This window comes from Cervus elaphus, chromosome 20 (assembly GCF_910594005.1).
Source record: "Cervus elaphus chromosome 20, mCerEla1.1, whole genome shotgun sequence".
NCBI lineage: Eukaryota > Metazoa > Chordata > Mammalia > Artiodactyla > Cervidae > Cervus > Cervus elaphus.
The window spans coordinates 59,292,864-59,308,853 of NC_057834.1; the positions used below are offsets into that span (position 1 = coordinate 59,292,864).

General features: G+C 38.4%; 1 protein-coding gene across 1 annotated transcript in view; it reads left to right on the plus strand.

Moving 5' to 3' along the window:
* VAV3 (vav guanine nucleotide exchange factor 3) overlaps window positions 1–15,990 on the plus strand; it is a 412,159-nt gene that overhangs the window by 212,653 nt on the left and 183,516 nt on the right. Inside the window, exons 10-15 of the mRNA XM_043878931.1 lie at window positions 44–139; window positions 3,294–3,362; window positions 4,998–5,084; window positions 8,370–8,455; window positions 9,966–10,098; window positions 10,803–10,912. Of these exons, the coding sequence (XP_043734866.1) occupies window positions 44–139; window positions 3,294–3,362; window positions 4,998–5,084; window positions 8,370–8,455; window positions 9,966–10,098; window positions 10,803–10,912 (581 nt within the window). The remainder of the gene's footprint in view (window positions 1–43; window positions 140–3,293; window positions 3,363–4,997; window positions 5,085–8,369; window positions 8,456–9,965; window positions 10,099–10,802; window positions 10,913–15,990) is intronic.

The window sequence follows — 15,990 nt, forward strand, 5'->3', positions numbered from 1 at the left end:
TGATAAAACTAACAAAGTTAAATGAAAAAATATATTTCATTAGGAATGTTCTAAAAGAGCAAACAATGGGAAATTTACTCTTCGAGATTTGCTTGTGGTTCCTATGCAGCGTGTTTTGAAGTACCACCTTCTCCTTCAGGTATGTAACTTACAATTATTTGTTCATTCATTAATTCAAGCAAATATTAATGAAACATCAACTATGCTCAGAAACTTGATATTTGGAGCCCCTTCCCGTTACATTTTTCAATTATGAGGATGGCTAAATGGGGAATAATAGAACAGCTGGAAAATTTTTCCTCCTTTTATGTGAAGGTAATTCTGTATTTTTCATAAAGCTAGGTTTTATGTCTTACAAACAGAAGTGGCTCCAAAAATTTTTTAAAATTTAAAGACATGCAAAACAAATACAAATATCTCTTCGACAACCAAGTCTTCTGTCAGCAGTAATCATTGATTAGAATCTCGATGTTGTGATACACTTGAGTTTTGGCAGGTTAATTGTGTTAGAACTTGTGCATTATAACCATAAATGAAAGAGAATTGTGTCACATTCTATGTTGCTTTTTGCTATACTAAATTATAATAAGACTACATTTATTTTGAAGTGATTCTTGTTATAACCCCAAAGCTTATGGTTTCCACGGTTAGTCTTCTAATGAGGGTGGAGAGTCTTATAAATTTAATTTGATAGCTGTATCAGGAGACTCATTAGTTCTGCTCCAAAGAAATGTCTTACTGTATTAGTCTGTCAGCTCTGCTGATGCTTGTGAAATGTCATTTTAAAAAGATCTACTACCTGTATGTGAATATAATTCTGAATTTGCTGTGCTTTATACATCTTGTATATTAAATTTCTTGAACTGTAGCTGCAAAATTATTAGTCATTTCTATTTTTGTTCTACTGAGAAATCAAAAAAATTCCAATCCTGATTATTCCTTAAAAATGCATTAAAACATTTGAGACCTAAACTCAAAGAAACTTAATCAAATTGCATTTTATGAAAAAATAATAAGGAAGACTTAGGCAGTCAGTTTCAGAGATATGAAACTAAAAACATATCACAGAAGAAGATGATAATTTATTTTTTAACTTTGGGATAGTCAAATATTGATTGAAGAATTTAAAAGGTGCAGTTTTAAAGAAATACCTATTTTGGTCACTTAAAAGATTTTAGACTTACAAAAGTATAAAATATGACCATAACTTTCAGAAAATCAGTGAACTTTTTTTCCGCTAATTTCCCTTGGGTTGTTTGATATTTTAAATTTCAAAAGTATATTTAGTTCCATGATGGTTTTTTTTAAGTAGGGAAAGTTTTATCTGGGATACCACACTTAGATAAAAATTCTAGAAATGTTTTTCCATCTGAAAATAATGTAGAGTAGAATTAATTTGTCTACTGTTTAGAAATATGTGGAATACATGAGGTGTGAATTGAACATTTTCTACTTACTACTGTATTTTAGTGGGTAAATAATTTTTGAAATGCCTTATGACTTGCAATCACAGATTTATAAAATTAAAATATTTTATAGTGGGATTTGAAACTTTGAGAATACTTTACTTTTATTATTTAATAGAGGAAAAGTAAAAATAGAAATGAATACAACTCTAACAAGTTTATTATATTTTATTATACTTAACAGATTTGATGTTTGTAGGTTCTGTTTACTAGAAACACTAATGGTTTTGACTTCAGCAGACTTCTGAATGGCTTCCATGTCCCACATTATAGTGTGAGACTCTCAACAATATAAAACTGCCCTCCTCACACTGACAAATCTCACTGTTTAGATAGGGAAGAAGAAAAGTAATTTGCCAAATACAATACAACGTGATAAGTATGCCAAAGGCACAAAGGTGGTACAAATAAAGATCTAGTTAATTATGGCTTGAATAGAGGCCTCTGTCATAGAAAGCTTCACAGAGGAGCTATTCTGGAGTTGAGCTTTGAAGGAAGAATAATGGTTTGACAGGTGGATTAGAGAGAAAGGGCTTTCAAGGAGAGAAAACACCATGCCTAATGGGATCAGATATTAGAACGTGTTTTGAGAATTGCAGTTAATTTAGTGGAAATAGGACACAGCTGGTTTGAATGGAAGTGAAGAGAGAAGTTGAGGGAGGTTTGTAGAATTCAGATCATGAGGCATCTATAAAGAATGGATGACAGCCTGAAGCTTTTGTGGGTTTCCCAGAAGTTCAAATAACAGGACCTAACTTACATTTAGAGATTTAACTCTGATGTCAGTAAAGTGAATAGATTAGCGAGGAAATAATGGAATAGTCAGTGGTGAATAGAGTAGTGAGGAAAGACTGCAAGGTGGAAGATGAAACAGAAGCCTATTTGAAAAAGAGCAGTGACTTGAACCAAGGTTGTGGCAGTGGGAGTGGTTGCAGGAGAAGGATAAAGTTAGCATCTACAGAAGATAGGGAGAGAGGGGGAAGAGTCAGGGGCACCGCTTAGGTTTTGGCTTAAGTGATAAAGGTTCCATCATTCAGTAAAACAAACAGGAACAGGAGTAGGAATGTGGGTGAACGTTCATTACATTTGGACATGCTGAACTTGAGGGTCTAGTGAGATACCAGGTAGAACTATTTAACAGGACATTTGAGTCTGGGACTCAGGCGTGAATTCTGGGTTGAGCACATTCATTTGAGAGTGAACTGTCCCACTAGGTAGTAGGTGATGCTATGGCAATGGTTGTGGTAGAATTCATAGAGTATGTAAAGTAAGAATAACAGAAGACTAAGGTGAAAATCTAGGGAATAATAACTGATTTCTAAGGTGCAGACAAAGAAAGAAGAAAGTTGAAAGACTGATGAATAGGCTGACATTTAAGATGAACTAACAAGTAACAGTAATGGCAGCAAATAGAAGAGCGTAATGCCCCTGAGACATAATGGCCTACATCCATGTAGGAGAGATGTAGCCATCAGAATTAAAAGTAGTAATGAAGGCAAGTTTGACGATGAATGAAAAGCATGTGTCAGTTGTCAAGAGGGGATCTTGCCTACCATCTGGCACATCTGGCAAGAGTGTCAGTGCGATAGTGGCGGATAGAATTCAAGTTCAACTTTGAAAGGAAAACTTTCTGACCGTCGTCTTGTGTTCTTCTGATGTCTAGTTGATCTTCTTACAGTTTGAAATTTATGATGAAAACAGAGCCTGGTTATGTCAGATTTATCACTTTATGGTGCAAATAGTGATAAAATGGTTTATTTGTAAAATGTTTTCTTTAGTTTTTGTTTTAATTGGTGAAAGTAGTACTAAACCATATCTTCCAAATAGGAGCTCGTCAAACATACCACTGATCCTATGGAGAAGGCAAATCTGAAACTGGCTCTTGATGCAATGAAGGTAAGACAAATGCACCATTAACTTGTTTGTATTTCTCATTCTTACTGGAAAGCAGTGACTACAAACTGCTAATACATATGTATGATATGCTAATAGATATTATAATATCTATAAGTATTTATGTAGTTTTATTGTTAGTGGGGAGAGCTGGGTATTTTTAACTGAAATTGATATCCTTGCATGGATTTAATTATTGGACAAAAACTAAAACCAAGAGGTATATTAAAATAACTTTTGTTATTTATGAAAGCATGTCCCCTTCCATAACCACCAGGAACGATTAAATAGAAAGGTTTTATTTCGCATTCTTTTTATGGCTACTGGTAGAAAATTGTTGGCGCTGATGACTTTAGAACACGGGTGTGACTTGTTTTCCTCAAGTGAGGATGTCTGCCAGGTTTATCTTCGTGGATGCTGTACATCAGTAAAGTGGATCAATCTGGGTTTCTATTTCTGGTAAATCTGAAAATTAAGAACTGTCGATACAAGTAGATAAGGACAGGCGTTTTGAACATATTGGGCAATGCATAAAACCCCAGTTTCCATGCTATGCTGGACTTAGACTTTGAAAGAAATAATATTTGCCCCAACTTAAAACATACCCAAGTATTTGTTCTGGAGACAAAATGCCAACCTGACTCTACTCAGAGCAATGCGTAATGCTTACCCGTGTCCCTGTGCGAATGTGTTAGCTCTGCTCTATAGCTGACTGGAATACCATGCCAGGAAGCAGCACACAATTACTTATTATTATTAAAAAAATGATACCAAGTTTCCAGTTTTTTAAGGAAATCTCTTATAGAGATATTCTATGAAAAAGCGGCCTTTCATTTAGAACAAAGTTAGGAACTGCTTTTTGTCTGAGTTCTGTTCCTGCTGTTGCAGATGAATATAAGAGGGTAGGGGAGAAAAAGAAAAAGAACCCAGAAAACAGGAAAAATCTGGAGCACCTGTAATAAAAATAGCTGGTTACAGTATGGAAAGATTAGCTAATGTTTCCTCAAATATGAGAAAAGATGTTTCAAAATCGGCAAAGGCGCATGGAAAAGCAAGGCCAGTGTTGTGCTCTTTCTTCATTTTCTCACTCCCTGGTTTCCCTCTTCTTTCCTTCCCCTTTATTAACTCTTTGAAATTGACCTGGCGCCCCAACTGAATGCTCCCCAGAACTAAGACACTTAATTGGTTACAGACAAAGCCCTGCTGGATTCATTGCCTCACTTTTAGTTACTTTCCTGTTGTCCTGTCTAATCCTTCAGGAGACTGTCCTCATTCTAACCCAGGTACAAGTGTGATTCCCTCAAGGTCAGCATTTGGAATTTGCATGCTCCCGACCTGGTTTCCTTTTTGTTGTTCCGCATGGCGGGGTATTTTGTTTGTTTAGTGTTTGATCTTCACTCTTCTCAAGGGTGTGGTAAAGGACAAGGCTTCAGTCTTCCCAGCTGTACTCCAGACAGTTTTAAATTGCTTTTGAGATGCAGCTTTGATTGACTGGGCTTTCATTTCATTGTCGTTGAAAAGTTATGGTGGTAACTTTTATCACTAATGAAATTAATGATGTGTTTCTTTTCAAACAGTGCTCATCTCTTGTCTGATCTTATCGTGCCTTCTTTTTCTCCCCTTCTCTTTATTCTTTAGGACTTGGCACAATATGTGAATGAAGTGAAAAGAGATAATGAGACCCTTCGTGAAATTAAACAGTTTCAGCTCTCTATAGAAAATTTGGTATGTAATTGTCATTCCATCCAGCTTCTCTAACCCACAGCTTGGGGGACATTCTCGGAGTTGTTTTGGAAGAAAGAAATAGTTTACCTTCAAGTTTCTGTTGTTCTAGGATTTTTCTGACTTCTGTGTGACAGGGTCCACAGGGATGAATGTTCGGTGGCATCTGTGACACGTTGCTGTCCAGGGACCTTCTGCCATCGCTTGTCCCCGATCACATTGTGATGCCTTTGCCCCTCGTAGTCCCAACTCTAAACCCTGGATCCATTTTTTTCTCTTCTATCCTCACCCCCATACAGACTCGTGGTAGAGCCCTGTTAACATACTCATTTTATGTCTATTTACTGGGCGACTGCTGTGTGCCAGCTGTTTTGCTGGAGGCTGGGGCTATAACTGTGAGCAACATGATCTCAGGGGTGAGGAGACAGTAAAAAAGAGTTTAAAACTGCTCCATGGAGATGGATGCTGTGAACAGAGGCTAGTGAGGGGAGTCCTAGTTTACATAAGATGCTCAGGAAAAGTCCTTCTGAGGCATGTGTCCTTTGAGCATGAAGGATGAGAAGAAGCCAGTGGCATGAAGGTCTGTAGAGAGAGGATTCCAGGCAGGAGCCATGGCAAGTGAAATGCCCAGAAATGGGCAAGAGCCAGGAGACTTTCCTAGTGGTCCAGTGCTTAAGACTCTGTGCTTTCAATACAGTGGGTACGGGTTCAGTCCTTCAATACAGGGGGTGGGGAACTAAGACCCCACATGCTGTGTGGCATAGCCAAAGGTAAAAATTTAAAAGAAGAAGCTGCTGCTGCAAGACAAGAGAGGCTGGAAATTGAGAGTGAAAGGAAGAAGGATGGGCCCTGAAGCGAGGGAGGAGGACAGGAGAACTGCACCTGCAACCTTGGAGGACAGGGCCCTGAGGGATTGCAGCAGGAAGCCAGTGAAAGGTTCTTACCAGCGGGTTTCACAGTCTGATTTATGTGTCAGGAAAACTCTTTCATCAGGCAGACCAGTCAGCATGCTGTTGAGGGGGTTTCAAGAGAGAGATGATGGAAGCCTGGTTTAGGCTGTGAGTAGAGAAAACAGATAAATGAATGGATTCAGGATACTTTTCTTGGTAGGGCAGTTTTATTGCTTCTTTTTCTGAAACAGCTTTGGTCTGTGTCTTTCTTTCCACACATACAGCCCTTCCCCCTTTTCAGGACTCCATCTGCCACCTTTCCAATCACAGTAGCCTCTCAATTACCTCTTCACATAGCTGTGTCTCCAAAATGTGGATTTCTCCATTCGCTTTCTTTCCCAAACTTGTCAGAATTTTGTTACCTTTGGGATTCAGGCAACATTCCTTAACATGGGTATTTAAGGTCCTCAGTGATTTGGCCTTAATCTGTATTCCTGAACGTATCCAGCTAATAACTGCGCACATACTTTACATTGCAGCTGTCCTGCTGCATTGTAAGGGCTCTGACTTACCCCACCTTGTTTTTCGTTTTCATTTCTTGTGTGTGTGTGTGTGTGTGTGTGTGTGTGTGTGTGGTGACACGGCATGTGGGATCTTACTAATAGTTCCCGACCAGGGACTGAATCTGTGTCACATGTATTGGAAGGGTGGAGTCTTAACCTCTGGGCTGCCTGAGAAGTCCCTGCCATACATTATTATAGTTATGCCTTTATTATAATGCTGTCAAAGCCCAGAATATCTTTTTTCATAATTTCCTATCAAATTTCTTCGATGTCCAATTAAAAAAAAAAAAGATTCTCTCCCTATCTGCCATTTCCCTTTTCTTTGTAATTCCATAGCACATTGCCCGGATAGCTGTTTTCATTATGGTAAAATATATTAAATTTGCCCTTTTAAATTGTACACTAGTTCTTCATCCTGCCTTCCTCCCAGCCCTGGGCAACCACCATTCTACTTTCTGTTTTTATGAATTATTGAATGTCAATACTTACCACACTTTTGTTTGCAAATATTTTCTCCGATTCTGTGGGTTGCCTTTTTACTCTGTTAATAGTGTTATTTACACAAAATTTTAAATTTTGATGAAGTCCACCTTTTCTCTTGTTGCCTGTGCTTCTGGTGTCCTAAGAAGTCATTACTAAATCCAATGTCATAAACCTTTTCCCCTATGTTTTTTCTTTAAGTCTTGTATTTTTAGCTCTTTGATTCATTTTGAGTTAGTTTTTGAAAACAGTATAAGGGCCCAACTTCATTCTTCTGCCTGTGCATATCCAGTTTCCCCAGTAGTGTTCATTGAAAAGGCTCTCCTATCTCCCACCAAATGGTGTTGGCACTTTTGTCAAAAATCATTTGACCTTTATATGAGGCCTTATTTCTGGACATTCGGTTGTATTACATTGGTTTAGATGTCTGTGTTTATGCCAGTTCCACACTGTTTGGATTACCATAGTTTTGTAATAAGTTTTGAAATCAGGAAGTGTGAGACCCTAACTTTGACCTTTTTTATGATTGCTTTACCTATTAAGGATCCTTTGTGATTTCATATGAATTTTAAGATGGAATTTTCTGTTTCTGCAAAAAAAAAAAAACAAACTAATTTTCATAGGAAACATTTATCTTTATACTCTTTTGTAGTACAGTTAATTACATATCTTTTTATTAGAATGTAATCTCATAGATGTTACTGATATTTTCAGTCAGTTCTTTTATCCTTTAGCACCTTGTAGTTTAGGTGCTCATAAATACTTAAAACTTCTTATTGTCTGCCTTTGGGGAAGTGGCTTATTATTTTTAATCATTAAGTCAGGACTTTTCAGTTTTGAGATCTTAGCCTCAAGGAAGCCATCCTTGACTCCCTAGACCAAATTAGGTCCTCCAGCTACGCATGCTGCTTCTGCTCTTCCTTCATGCAATCACACATTTGTGATTATATACTTTGGTGAATATTTGTCACCCCGTTTCATGAGGGCAGGGTCTATATCATTCTGTCCTGTACTTATTACAGTGGCTAGCACACAGTGGATGCTCAATAAGTATCAGTTGTAACTTTCTTGTGATTTGCATTATTCTAATTAATTCTCTCTTTTGGTAGCTAACTTCTCCATTAGGGTTGTAAGTAAAATTAATTAATGTCTTCAATATGCCTGCTGGGATGAACATGGACAGGTTGTTTTTGAAAGTGTATCATATAGACTTGAGCTTTTTAGAGTAAATGTGCTAAAAAGGTAAAATGATAAAATTTGCTCTAAGGAAGTTGTGCCTAGAAAATATCCTCACATATTTATTTCTGTCTTTATGTGATTATGAAAAACTGAGACATGTACATTTTCTATTTTAGAACCAACCCGTTTTGCTTTTTGGACGACCTCAGGGAGATGGTGAAATTCGAATAACCACTCTAGACAAACATACAAAACAAGAAAGGTGAGAAGTATCAGTACTTACTTTCAAAACAAGTTATTAGTATCAGGAGATTGAGAAAATCTTAAGGACGTTTCCTTTAGGATAAAGGAGTGAAATAAAGGAACAAAAATAAGGGAAGAGATCAATCTGTGGCTTTTTAATTTCTATGGACATGTTAGGTATTCCCTTCTTTGTTCTGGTATCTGTTGATTTCCCTAAGTTTGAGTTCTTCAGAAGGAAAAGAAAAATCTAGAATGTCAGCTACAGTAAAAAAAAGTACACATTAAAATGAGGGTAGCAATAAAGCAATAATAGCGTAAAAACACAATTGTTTAATTTTCCTTTTTGGTATGCATTATAAAAGAACTAAAAGTAATACAACATGTCTTAAGAATGAAGTCCAAATAAGGGCCATTTAGTGAGATTTTCTTGAGGGAAGTATGTAGGTGTATTCCTTAAAGATTAGTCAGCTTGCCTGGTGTCCCTAATTATGTATATATATGTGGTGGTTAAACGGATGTATTTGGTTGAAATGGCCTTTTTCTGGAACTTTAGGAGAATAGAAAGTTAACCAGTAGGGGGCAGCATCACTCTTGCGTCCGCCTTGACACCCAGGCTCAAAAGGTAGGTCCCAGGAGAGACACATCCTTTTAGCCTCTCCCAGAAAATAGGCTTTGAAAGTGATGCAAGTAATAAGGCTGTGTGAATGTCTCATTATCACAATGTCTATGTGTTAATCACTGACTCAGAGTTTTCAAAAAGATACAAGTGTTAGTGTTGGATGATAGGATTGATAAGATTTGTTTTCTCCCTCAATTGCATTGCTTTTAATAAGATAGAAGAGAAATATCAAGGTGTAAATTTAACCATGATTTCCGTACCTCACACTGGGGTCATGCACCACTCAGTTTGCATTTCAAGTTGTCCGTTAAAACATGGGAGCACAGGTTCCACAAGTAGACCCAAGAGTGAGCGCTGCTTTGCAGCCACTAGCAGTGTGAGCCTGAGAACGTTATCCAACTGCTCCGAGCCTCGGCTTCCTCCTCAGCAAAATGACATTGTTGATAATACCTACCTCAGGAGATGGTCCTGGGGGTTTAAATTAAGTGAGTCATCTTTGTGGAAGGGATGAATGCGTCTCAAGGCAGTCTAGCCCACTCCAAGTAACAAGGGTAGACATTAATTGCTATTGTTGTCATTAATATTTTCCCATAAGTGTTTATGTTTTAAACTGGAAGAAAAAAGTACTGGTTCATGAACAGTGCTTTATGACTTCATCGTTCCTGGCAGCAGCCCTGCAGCATACATATTATTCTTGCTGTAATTTGGCCTGTTTTTTAACTGTGGAAACTGAGGTACAGCAGGGTTATTCATTTAGTAAAGGGCAGTGCCAGGACATGCGGTTCATTCTTTCAGTCTGCAACATTGTCTTTCTCTTTAACTCACGGGATAAATTAAATTTTACCTGGGAAGAGTTAACACATGTTCTTCCAAGCTATTTAAATAATCAATCTCTCTTGCTCTCTTTTAGGCATATCTTCTTATTTGATTTGGCAGTGATTGTATGTAAAAGGAAAGGTGATAACTATGAAATGAAGGAAATAATAGATCTTCAGCAGTACAAAATAGCCAACAATCCTACAACTGATAAAGAAAATAAAAAGGTAAATTCTTGGAAATGAACAACTGTAATTTACTTGTAACTTTGACTATTCAAGGAACATATGCTAATACAGTAATGTGGAAGTGAAAGTCACTCGGTCATATCCGACTCTTTGCGACCCCATGGGCTACACAATCTATGGAATTCTCCAGGCCAGAATACTGGAGTGGGTAGCCTTTCCCTTCTGCAGGGGATCTTCCCAATCCAGGGATAGAACCCAGGTCACCCGCATTGCGGGTGGATTCTTTACCAGCTGAGTCACAAGGGAAGCCCAAGAATACTGGAGTGGGTAGCCTGTCCCTTCTCCAGGGGATCTTCCTGACCCAGGAATCGAACTGGGGTCTCCTGCATTGCAGGTGGATCCTTTACTAACTGAGCTACAGGAATGTGAGAGGCAGCTCATTGATCCAGGTCTGTTAGTTTCTTTCTAGAGGTTAATTAGAGACAAGCCTCTGTGAGAAATAATTAGACAGTGCCACAGGTGATATGATCCTCTCTAATGCCTTGATGAACATGGCAGCAAAATGCACTTGGCATAGCAGTTGTTATAGATAGGAAGCTGACTACAATAATCTTGATTTTCACAGTTTGATGATAATGTTATGAGAGGTTTTGTGGATGATCATGGTGGTGTTTTAGTGATTTGAAAACACAATGTTATTAATGAATGATACCTATTAACCTGAGGAATATTAATTTTAACAGTGGTCTTATGGCTTCTACCTCATCCATATCCAAGGACAAAATGGGTTAGAATTTTATTGCAAAACAAAAGATTTAAAGAAAAAATGGCTGGAACAGTTTGAAATGGCTTTGTGAGTATTTCTACTTTTAAAAGTGCTTTTTTTCTACTGCATAAGTCTCTTATGAACAGTGAGCTACCAGTAAATGTACTGTTATGTTCGTAGAATGTGTACGGAGGTTGTGAAAACGCTGAGCATGAGTGTGATGCTACTGGGCTGTCAGCTTGGTAACTTTGGTCTCCTAGGAGAGATGTCTTGGTGAATTTCTTCAAAGAAAAGAAAGAGGGAGCTCCAGCCTTCTGTTTGACTTTCTTCTCATGGGTGTATTTTAACTCTTTAGCTTTCAGCAGCTTCTGAAAATTTTAATTATTCTACTGATAAACTTTTAATGTAATTGCCATGTTTTGTATATGTCTTTAAGTAGAAATACCCCCAGATACACACACCCGCACACACACACATATTCATACATGCAAAAATCTCATTTTAAACAGATTAGTTTGTTCCTCCTGTTTGTTTTTAACTCATTTCTTTTTTGAATTCTGGGTAAATTGCTTGACATATTCAATGAATGCTTTCAGGGCCTAATTTCTCTCAGTGCTTTTTCCTTTTATTAAAGTGGAGACTCAACAAAGAGGTAGGAAATAAATCAGACCTGTTTCAAAGGGAATGGTATACAGAGATGTAATTATACAAGAATATGTCATTATAGGAGTTTTTTTTTTTTTCCAGTTTTGAGGTTCATGGATTAAAAGGTGTATAATGACCCTTGTTATGGAAACATATAGGTCACCCTGAAACTGAAACTGGTAGCAGAAGGTGAAATTAAGGAAAAGCACTTTTGTGATTTGCTTCGTTTGTATTCTAACATAATTTACCTTTTGCAGACAAATTCTATTGGATTTTTTGTTTGCTTTTTCCTTTGCTTTGTTTTTGGAAATGCTTATATTGATATAAAATGGAGATAAGATTAGAATATTTTATTGCAGTTCTTGTGAGAAAAATAGAAATTTTCCTTGGATTATTTTCTCTAAAATTCTGAAAGATAAGATTGTGCAGCTAAAATAATTTTAACCTTATAGGCAATTCTGGGTTCAGCAAAATCCCTTGTCAGGAACTGGTCTGGGTTCAGCAATAACCCTTGTCAGGAACTGGCTGCATAGTCTTAGCCAATTTATTTAACCTCTCAGAGCCTCAGTTTCCTCCTTGGTAAAATAAGAATAATGATATTTTGAATTCCAGATACTATGTGTCAAGTAGTATGGTGGCCAGATAGTACAACAGCAGGATATGGTGTGAATAGCAAGCATTATCTGTTGTTATCACTGTTATTTAATATTGCTTTGTACTTTGGATCCTAGTACCCCTAGGGACTTACAAAATCAGAATACATCTTTCAGTATACTATTATAGTTTTTTAAAATGTATTGTTATTGATTACAGTAATTAAAAGAGCTTAGTATTTGCATGCGTCCATAAAATGACTATTGTATAGGGACCTCTCTCTTTCAGGGCACAAGTGATGTAGTTGGTGACCTCCGCCCATTCTCTGATGAGCTGTGGGCTACTTCGTAAACCAAGTGTGCTGTTTTAGAGAGGTTTCAAGTGATAGGCAGTATCTGGACTTGAGCAGTTGGGACTGGGGTGACAGGATGTGGGGTTGCTAATTATGTGCAAAGGCAGAGTTGACCTTAACGCCTACCAGCAAAAGGTGATCCTCACTTTCGAGGATCCTGTGAAGAAATAACCACAAACTTCTGTTACATAATACTGACCAGAACTTAGTCGTGTGGCCATATCTGACAAGGGAGTCTAGAAAATGCAGTCTTCATTCTGGACAGGAGTATGCTTGGCTATGAATCAAGGTTCTCCTATTATGAAAGTAAGGAGAAGTGGGTACTTGTAGGCGACTCTCAGTCCCTGCCTTAAAGGTGTATCCGTGCAGGAAGAGTATGGGGAGGTTTAAATTGTTCTACCACAAGCAAGATGGCTGCATCACACACAGGGAAGCTCGGTGGAAGTCTTTATTGTGAGCCTCATCCAAGCACCTCAGCAATGTAATTAAACATCCATCGTGACTATTTGCATTTCAGAGTACCCCTGGCTGCCCATGCAGATGATACCTTTTCTTGAGAATTGCTCAAAGTTGAGGGCTTCCTTAAGCAGAGATTATGCCGCATATGGCATGTGAATTAAAATTAAGCAAAATAAAATTAGGATTTTATTCGAGCATCAGAATGTTCCATTATTTTGTTTCCTCCCTTCTCTTTTGACACTTGTTATGCAGGAAAGCCCTGCTCCCAGCTTTGTAAGAAAGGTCTTGCTTGTCTTGTGCTCAGAAATGTAGAATAATCTAGGTAAGTCTGGGCTTAAAATTTTGCTTATGGCTCAAATTTTTCTATTTTACCCATCATCTAAAGTTCTAGTACTCTTATTCTGTAAGCCATGGAGAATAAAAGAAAACTAAGAAGGCCTGCAGCCTTCCTGATAATACATGATAAACAGCAAGCCTTGTGTCTTGATGCAGACTATTTCTTCAAGTATCTTTAGCATTAACAGGGGTCCTGTAAGTCCCCATACAGCATTCTGGAGTGTTGTTTTAAGGAACTTGGGGGAGGGAGGCGTTGGTGGGAGGGTTGCAGGAAATCAAAGGAGGTGATATTTTAAGACTGATGAGATTCTTGCCAGTTCTATTTACAGAAGATGGCAGTTCTGCTGTTTATAGGATGATTGGATCATTTTTATTTAAAAAAATTGCAAATCACCTTTAGGGAGTTTAAAATACTGCTCTTAATTTAGAATATTACAAAGGATCATAGAAAAGCAAGAACACCAATAAACAGTAAGAATCTGGTAAACGCAAATCATCTCCCCAGAGCTGACCTAAATCGCAGCATCTGTCTTTGCCTAGCACTCCCCTAAGCCCACTCAGAAGTCATGTTGTCTGACCTTCTTTGGCCATAGCCACTTCCAACATTTAAAATACGCAGTGGACCACAGCAGAACTTGGCAAACCTCCGGAAGAAAGACTTCACGGAGAGAAAAGCATCAGTGACCCACTTGGATGGGGCAGGAAGAAGGAAATCTTTTTTTCTTTTTTTTTTCCTGTGAGAAGTGATAGCAGGACTGATTGCTCTTGAGATTTTGGTGAAACAGTTTTTGAGTCAAATAATGTTCGAGAGCTACAGTTCTTGGGATCCCACTCTAAAAAATACATTTAGATCTTTAAAAGCCTGATTGATACACATTATTTATTCTTATTTCCAAAAGGGCTTTCTCTCACTCTCTTGCAAATTCCATTTAGTTATGTGTGCAATAGGATGGCAAATGTATCTATTAGCTTAAGCTAGTTTTCCTAATAACGTTGGTAAGTGCGGATGTGAACACTGCCCATGGCCATGTTAAAAATATCGTTAGGAAGCTGGACTTGCTTGGTGATGCACTGGTAAAGAATCCACCTGCCAATAGAGAGGACACTGATTCGATCCCTGGTCCGGGAAGATCCCACATGCCGTGGGGCAACTAAACCCGTGCATGCCAACTACTAAGCCCAGCGCCCTAGAGGCTGTGCTCCCCAAGGAGAGGAGCCACTGCAGTGAGAAGCCTGCGCCCTGCAACTAGATCGACCGTGGACAGCAACGAAGACCTAGCTCAGCCGTAAATGAGTGAACAAATAAATAAAAGTTGTTAGGAAGCCCTGGACATGTTTTCCCCAAATCCCTTAAATGTTTTTAATGTTTTCTCCTGTTAGATTTACATTAATAAACCCTGTCATACTCATTTTGTAGCTCAGGAAACGAGCAATCGCTGGAGTATTTCAGCACATTTGTACAAGTTCAATGCTATATCATTTACAATAGGGTTCAGGATCTTAGTTCACAGCATTTTCTTTATCCAGGAAGTGCTAAAATAAGCACCCGGACTCAAATCCTGTTATCTAAAACTGGAGCCAGGTTTCTTTCTTTTTTCTTTTTTTTTTTTGTTCACTGTGACTAGGAATCGGAGGATCAGACGGTGTCCTTACATGTTCCAGAAATAAGTCCAAGTTGGGTAAAATATGATATAAAAGAATTCAGTAATAGAATAAGAAGACTTTTAAAAGGAAGAGTTAAAGAAAGAAAAAGTAGAATGAGGGAAGATGCATTGCATATGGCAGCAAGTGGTAGATTCTGAACCAGCCTCTGTAGTGTTTAATTGAAAGGAACTGAAAGGTCCTTTTGCGTGCAATTGCTTCTGACTTGACCCAATTTTGAAATTCTAGCAATTTATGTTTACTCCCTTGAATAAGGAAAGCCCCCTGGAAGATGCCTATGTCATGAAAAAGTGAAAGTGAAGTCGCTCAGTCCTGTCCGACTCCTTGCGACCCCATGGACTGTAGCCTACCAGGCTTCTCTGTCCATGGGATTTTCCAGGCAAGAATACTGGAGTGGGTTGCCATTTCCTTCTCCAGGGGATCTTCCTGACCCAGGTATTGAACCTGGGCCTCCCACATTGTAGGCAGACACTTAACCGTCTGAGCCACCGGGGAAGTCCACGTGTCATGATCACCGTAGTATCTAAGATTTCTTCATTGTGTGCCGTATGCCAGGCACAGTGCCAAGTGGTTCATCTAATGAAAAATAGCATAGGGACCAGTAATGTCTGCTAATACAGGAGCCCACGGTATACATCTGTTAAATGCTAAGACTATTGGGAGGGGAAATGAAGGGAGAGGGCGTATGGAAATTCCGGAGCTGGGGAGGGGCTCTGGGACCAGGTGTCAATGTCATCTGTGGGGGACAGCCTCCAAGTTTCATTTCCCAGGATGAACCCCTGAAAGGCAGTGTTCTCCCTGTGTGGGCTGGGAGCAGGGGTGGAACTCCATCCGCGAAACTCCACCAGTCGAATTTAATCTGAGCCACAGTGTGTCCTTCTAATTTATTCCCCATTTACTTCCAGAAGGAATTTGAGGTCACTCACCATAAAAAGCACACATGCCACGGAATTAAAAAGAAAAATTTAAATAATCAGAGGTCATACAGAACAGTGTTTCAAAGCATTTTCCTCAAATTCTGGCTCCACTAAACAAGAACATTTTCTTGAAATTCACCTTTTGGAGTTTGACTATGAAAGCAATGCATATGTTTTTCACATTTTAAGTAGAAAATTAT